The sequence below is a fragment of the Nicotiana tabacum genome, chromosome 16 (assembly GCF_000715075.1).
Source record: "Nicotiana tabacum cultivar K326 chromosome 16, ASM71507v2, whole genome shotgun sequence".
Lineage (NCBI taxonomy): Eukaryota > Viridiplantae > Streptophyta > Magnoliopsida > Solanales > Solanaceae > Nicotiana > Nicotiana tabacum.
The window spans coordinates 64,280,865-64,288,586 of NC_134095.1; the positions used below are offsets into that span (position 1 = coordinate 64,280,865).

The 7,722-nt window shown below is 35.9% G+C and overlaps 1 protein-coding gene across 1 annotated transcript; it reads right to left on the reverse strand.

Annotated features, from left to right (window-relative positions):
- Positions 1 to 1,100: 1,100 nt before the first annotated feature.
- Positions 1,101 to 6,944, reverse strand: LOC107785409 (nitrate reductase [NADH] 2). Its single transcript, NM_001425836.1, is given in 4 exon segments — positions 1,101 to 2,741; positions 3,531 to 3,763; positions 5,060 to 5,200; positions 5,795 to 6,944. Coding segments are annotated over 4 exon segments (2,715 nt in total). The 5' UTR covers positions 6,807 to 6,944; the 3' UTR covers positions 1,101 to 1,412.
- Between the last annotated feature and the right edge of the window lie 778 nt (positions 6,945 to 7,722).

A 7,722-nucleotide genomic window follows, 5' to 3' on the forward strand; every position in this document is an offset into this window, starting at 1 on the left:
AGATATTGTTTAAAGTGTTCTTCAGTTACTCTTTTCTTTAAGCTGCAACAGAGCCTGTCTCGAGGGCTCGATCGGAATCAGTTTCAGCGTTTAACTTAAAGCCAGGCTTAATTGTCCCATTATATTTGGTTTGATCGTTTTATTTCTTTTAATTCAATTATTTGATATTCTTAGATCATTCGTGTTAAATAAAATCATGTATCATTTAAACCGCGTACAAATTTAATTGTTACTCATTCTAAGGGTAAACACTGGTATTCTGATTTTATATTCCACTTAAAAACTTGCATTAGAAAGTGCTCATTATCAAGTTCATCTTTTGTTGTCCATTTGTTGATTAATCTCACCGTGCTTTTGAAAAGTTAGGGTGAAGGACTATGCTAAATATGATTTTACTTGTCCAAGAAACTTGTGAAGTATAACTATATATATATATATATATATATGTTGAACCTCCTTCGTAAGTTTATTTTTTTATATTTTGATTCCTCTTAGCAAAAATTCTAGCGTCGCTTTACGAAATGAGAATTTTAACTGCATTTATCTCTTTTGGTTTCTTAGGAATCGCAGTGTGTAATTCGTTTTATTTTCTACACTAATATTTTAAAATTAAAATTAAAGTTCTACTAGATATTTTAAGTAATGACTTTAATATACCAGATTATCTTTTTAGATGAATGCTAATTTTAATCTAGTCAATTTTTCCATGATTATCTTAGTCGTACACAAGTCTTTTATCTTGGTTTATGAAGGAGTAATCATGCTATCGATTTATAAGCAATTAAAATTGGTTCGGAAAAAAAGACAAAAGCAAAACTAAATAGAAGTTAAAAGGGAATATACAAAAGTTCTAGAATATTATTTTCAAGGACCACATAAAGAAAATAGATTTTTTTTCAAAAAGTAGATTAATTACCATATCGTCTGCATAATGATATTCGTGGTTTAAACTTTTCTCTTATTTAAGGCCGTATTAATTAAAGAGTTATAGAAAAAAAAATATTCACCAGAGACTAGAAGCTAAAGAAAGAGTAGTTAACTACATCGGGAAAAGGAACAATGGTTTGCAATTACTATATATATACATTGATATTTTGAAGAATCGCTTACAGGAAGACACATGAACACAATGTTACTATTCCATGAGGAATTGAATACAATTTGTCATGGTAAACATTACAACCTTTCGGCTTAGACATACTAGTACAGTACAGTACATTTCTTCCCTAAAGAATCACTTTGTTGGAAGAGAAAACCTTTATATCCTAAGGTTTAAAAAAATTCTAAAAAATAAAAATGTAAGAACTACAAACACTACGTAGTACATGGGGGTGATAAACCAAATACAATATGTACAACTGATAGGGGGAAACAAAAAATTTATTCCTGCAGATATTGTTTTGTTTTTAAAATTAGAACACCAATAAGGAATCCTTAATGTCATAGCCCATCTTCTCCAAGTTTGGATTAACAGCAAATTGAATCATAGGAGGTGGTCCACAAGCCAAAGCCAGTGTTGTGTGAGATGGCTCAGGGATATGTTCTCTCAAAATGGCTTCTGTAATAAAACCAATGCTGTACTTCCATCCTTCTTTAATAGAATCCTGAACCACATACCAAACTTTAACCCTCTCTGGAATTTTCTCAGCCCATGAATCAAGCTCTTCCTTAAGTAAAATATCATCCTCTGTTCTGTTAGCATACACCACATACATTTCTGTGTCATCTTCTGGATCTTTCAGAATTGCCTGCATGACTTGATACACTGGAGTTATTCCTGTTCCACCTGCTATCATGGCCAACTTCTTGGCAAACTTCTGTTTGCCATGAACTAAGAAATTTCCCTTTCCTTGGTATTCAATGTGACCTAATGGACCTTTCACGTCGAGAAATGACCCTAACGGCATAGAATCAAGATACTGTGACATTTGCCCTCCATTGGGGAATTTAGGGTGAATTCCTTTGAAGTATATCTTGACAACCAACTCGAAGTACCCCACCTCATCGATCGTGCTAGTAGGCGTGTAAGCGCGCATGCAGAGCTTATCGTCAATAACGGCACAGAGGAAGATATGTTTTCCAACAGGCAAGCCCAAGACTTGATCCTCAGAGGGCAATGCAAATCGAAATTTCCTAACATCATGGGAGATGGATTGCTTGTCGATGAGTTTGCATGGGATTTTCTCTCTTGGAATTAGGGCCACACTCCTCTGCGCTGGAACAAGTTCCTTAATAGGTGCTAGAAAGCTGCTGAAGGAAGAAGATCCGTGCACGGAGTTGCCAGGAGAGTCAGAGGTGTAACCAGTAGTTATGAGTTCACCAATCCTGAAATCCTCCAAGAGCTTCTTAGCCTTATCAGAATGAATTGCATCAAATTCCTCAGTGCAATCAGTGCCAGCATTGATGAGAATGCTGTCAGTCCCACCAGGGTGATCTTTCAAGAAACGCGTGGCGTCATAGATATGACCATGGACTATGATCCAAGCAGAGTCAGCAGAGCTGTGTTTCCTGACCTCGGACATGGAGTACATCTTGGAAGCTGTGTTCATGAATGGAGTTGAGATACTCTTCTTTAGTGTTTGAGGTGCCTCTGCTGATATCTCCAAATGTCTCTCCTTCGCCATCCATCCACCTGATTGGTTTCCAGGTTGAGTCGGATGCTCAAACACTATTCCAATCTCTCCCTTGTGAGGCTTGCACACATTCATCTTTACTCGGAACCAGCAATTATTCATCATTCCCTGAACATTGCAACATAGCACAATATTTAGAAAATGTAATAACCATTATGTACTAACACTGATCATAGTGTAAGAGAATTGTTTCACCTAAATGATTTCTATAGATAACCGTCCGTAAAAAGTGGAATTAGTAACATTGTCAGCGTGTATAAGTTAAATTCATTTATGTAATTACAATTTTTAGAGTATATAAAAAAAAATACTTATTAATTAGCCCAAGTAATGTTCAAGGATGAAATGTTGTTAAATGCTAGTGTTATAAAAGTGACCCAGTGCTGGTGTCAAGATTTACACATCTAGATGAATTGACCTGGTGGACTGGGCAAGTGGTATTCACATCTAGTTCATGTGATCACGTCTCTGCTTACATAATATGAAATGATTGTACGTCGCTATAACTACTAGGAATTTTCAGGGTTTGGTACGTCAGTGGCTGGAATTGATCTATGGAGTATGGACCACACACCTCCCAAAAAAAAAAAGGGGAATCTTAGACTAAAGCTAGTGAAAAGTTTTTTTGTTTGTAGTTTTTTGTTTTGGCATGTGAACACATGTGCTCTGTGAATCTAGATAATGAAGCAATCACAAAAGAGTTGAAAGGATAAAAAATTAGGAACAAAATTGCAGGGTTTACATTTATTGTCAAATACTTAAACCCCTTCTTGCCCTCATCACTCGTAGTATAAATAGTTACATATTTTTGTAAGTTAACTTATGGTGTAAAATAACTTTACACCGCTAGTATATAGAAGTTAAAAGAAATAAAGGTAAAAGAAGAAGTGAACGTACCATGACGTTCCAAATAAGCTTCTCGGGTTGAGTATTGAGGGTCTCATCCCAAGCTCGAACAGCAATTTCTTTAGCACTGAGCAAGTCTAACACCTCAACCTCGAGTGACCAAAAGCACCAACACCAGTACTTGCCATATTTGGTGGGCTTCTCTGGGTGATCTAGTGTGCTAACTTGCCATGTTTCTCCTCCATCCAACGTCACTTCTACTCGCGTTACTTTTTTCCCTCCGCCTGTTTGTTACACGTTCACAATCAGTATTTCAATCAATACAATGGCTAATTATTCTACAAGTTTTGTCAGTTCCTCGAGCATCTTTTCCTAACAGGTTTACTCCTATAATAGTAGCTGAAGTTAGTTTTCCTACGTAACACTTCTGCTCATTTGAAGGGCCAATTGCACAAGGAATTGACAAAAATTAAACTTAATGGTGGTCATGTACTGGAAAGTGGGAAGTAATTAGGCACGTTGTTTAGAAGAAATAGTATTGACTAGATCCATATAAAGTGACCACTTGAGAGTTTTCTAATTGTATATTATATTGAACATTACTATAATAATTCAATAAAGGGTGTTGTTGAGGCAACCCAAGATGCAGGAACTAAAGTAGTCAAAAAGATTCCGTGCTTTAGACAATTGAATTTAATATTCACTTGGTATACTATACTATTAATTTTGTGCTACCAAAGACCGACTCTTCAGAACTAGGAAAGCTCCCCAGGTTTTTGTGTACTACCACATAATAAAATAAACAAAACCATGTTGGCCTTTTCTTACTATTTTCTTTTTCACATTAGCAAACAAGCTGACAGCAATCAGCATCCCAAGCTCATGCGTCCAATTACTCCATTTTACTACTATTCTCTCTAATCCCCAATACTAATAGTTGTATTGACAGACTTTTTAACTAGTATATAGTTTAAATTGTCTACCAATTATTGACACTTTCTAAGTATTAGATAATATTCATATTATATTTCGTCTTTAAAGTTTTCACACGCTTTTTAAAGAAGACATCTAATAACTTTAATTACTAGTGCTATAATTATATTTTCTAATTTACTCTCTCCAGTTCATTTTAATTAATTTTTTGACCTTTTTTTATGGTCCACAATATTTGATTTTTCAGATATTAGGAAGGAATTAATTTTTTTTCTTCAAAATTGTCATTGTAGTAAGAGCCGAAGAGTATTTGTTGTATTTTCAATGAACAAATTAATAATATTAATATGGTTCATTTCTATATTAATTAATGTTAAAAATAGATTCCCACGTATAAAAACAGCCAAAAATTAATTAAAATAGACGGGAGAGAATATCTCTTTCAAAACATCACATTTAATTAAGGACGCTGAGGCTATCGGGTCGAAAATAGTAAGTAGTTTTCATCAATAAACTGTCTGAGAAAGTAAGGACGTAAGTGGGTGCATAAGGACGAAGTAAAACGTCAGAGTTAGAGGATACGATGTATCGACAAAACTAAGAAATATGATATTCTCAGCAAAATCGGAAAAAATAAAAATACTAACCAGAATAAGAATAGCCCCTCAACGTGTAAGGTCGCTGAGTCGTCCAGGCGTTAATTGGCAAAATTTCTTCATGACACGGCGTCGTAATGACAGAGTTAATATTAAGCTCATTGATGATATACTCTGGCTTGTACCACCATGCTGCACACAGATAGACCAATTATGAATAGATGCAAACAGCTAACTAATATAGTACTCCATAACTATAAAGCTGACAATTCTATGTTTCCAAAGTCCTTTGTCTTTAAACCATTTGATTTGAGATAATGACAGGACCATATACCTACATGCGTTGAATATAATTGTTTCCTTTTTATTTACTTCATTGAAAGGAAAATTCAAAACCATATAATTAGAAGTAAGCTTTCAGTTGATTTTGTATTCTAAGAAATATTTTACTTGTATGTGCAAGTCTCAACTAATTAAAATATATTTATACCCCTTAATAAAAATGATACTCTCTCCGTTTCAATTTACGTGAACCTGTTTGACTGAGCACGAAGTTTAAGAAAAAAATAAAACTTTTGGAATTTGTCGACCTAAACAAGTCCAAATGGGCCCCAGGGTATTTGTGTGGTTATAAAAGTTTCTCATTAAGGGTGAAGTTGTAAGTTTAAGCTAAATTGTTACCAAATTTAGAAAGGGTTCATTCTTTTTTGAACGGACCAAAAAGGAAATAGGTTCACATAAATTGGAACAAATGGAGTAATAAATTGAAATAGTTACGGTACGTACCTTCGGTATTTGCAAGTTCAGCATCAACATGGGGAGGAAGAACTCTATTGTCCTTGAAATGATAATAGCTGTCTGATTCTTGGGTGGTGACTATAATCCTCTTTATCCATTTCACCATTCTTCCTCCAATGAATCCTGGAATTATCATTCGTACTGGAAACCCGTGGTCGGGTGCCAATTTTTCTCCGTTCTGCATGTAAGCTATTATGATATCTCGTGCTGGATCCATTGCAAATTCCTTCTTAATGCTGGTTCCATACTTTGAACCACCACCTCCGGGCAACACATCAGCTCCTTCGAAGCAAACATTAAGCGCCCCTTTATTCTTGCTAAAAACACCGCACCGTTTTAGCAAAGCGCGGAGGGGTACCCCGCGCCATATCGTTGTTGAAACGGCAGCGGCGCCCCAGTTGAAACCAATGGTTTGTTTAACCATGTTCTGTTCTTTCCTTCGATTGCCAGCACAAACAAGCGTAACGGGCAATTCTCTACAAGGGAATTCGTTAACCAACTGGTCCATTGTGAATTTCATAGGACGCTTCACTAGTCCCGTGACTTCCACGGTCCAGTCATCCCACGTGCCCTTGGGAACCGGTCCATGGTTACGAACGTAATGAAGTGGGACCGGTGTGATAAAGCCGTGGTGCATGAGCCGGTTCAACGGTGGTTCGGAGTTAAATGGATGCTTTCCGGTGAGACGAATCATGGAAAAGTTGCGTTCAATCCAATTATCAGCGGTACCTTCGTCCCTAGTGTCATGAACAGATGGCTCTAACTCTGAATTCCCTTTTTTAATCATTTGAAGGTACTCATTTTTTTCGTCATCATCATCGTCGTCTTCACTCGACGAGTAATCAAGGTAAATGGTGGAATTTGGTTTCTTTTGGAAATTAGTACTGTTGGGCGAAGGGAAGTTGCAGCCACGAACCGGGGAATCAGACCGGGGCTTGAAAGACCGGGATAAACCGGCTTCTAGGTGACTGAACTGCCTGTTTTCGACAGATGCCGCCATAGATTATTCTAAAAAAAGAATATGAATGGGGATTGAAAAAAAAAAGGAAAGAAGGAAGAGAGATTTTCTGTATTTCTCTCTCAAAATATTTCTCTCTCTCTCTCTCCGAGATTTGATTTTCTTGTTCTGTTTGGGAACGAAGTTTGTGAATGCGTGGGGTGGCCTTATATAGAAACGTTTCGGACTCTCTCAGTGCCTCCATAGCGCCATACTATACATAAGCAGGACCCAAAAAAATCGACACCCCAATTTAATTTTGATTTTAAAAAATAGTGACATCATAAAATAAATAAAACAATTCTAACGATTTACACTTTTTACGCCCGTAGGGTCGGGATCAGAGGAAGATGCGATGTTGGGGTAATAGCAAATGGCTTAAAGATATGCAGCTGTTGGTTAGCCTTAACAGCTGTTTCTTATTCTTGCCGTGGTTTTCACCGAGTTATGGTCACATTAAACATTATTATGGCTCCACTAACTCTAATTTCCTTCTCAATTTCTTTTCGGAGGAATGGCTAGGTAAAATGTTTAGTGACATCTGATATTTACCCAAGCTAAACATAATTAAATTTTTAGTAGTCAAAAACAGTGGCTAGGTAAATGTTTTGTGGCATCTGATATTTACCCAAATTAAATATAATTAAATTTTTAGTAATCAAAAAGTAAGGTTATATGTATATGTATGTATCATTAAGTACGATAGATAAATATACGTATGAAAAACACATATCCTATTTTCATTTGTTTGGTGTAAATATCAAATTTGAGTACCTATTTACGTGATATAGAAAGTGAAAAAAAATCAGAAAGCTAGTGACTATTTATGAGAAGACCAACTCTCTTATACGTTTTTGAACAAGACCAACTTTTCAGAAAGTATTTCTATTATATAGGAGTATAATGTTTTCAGCGAGCA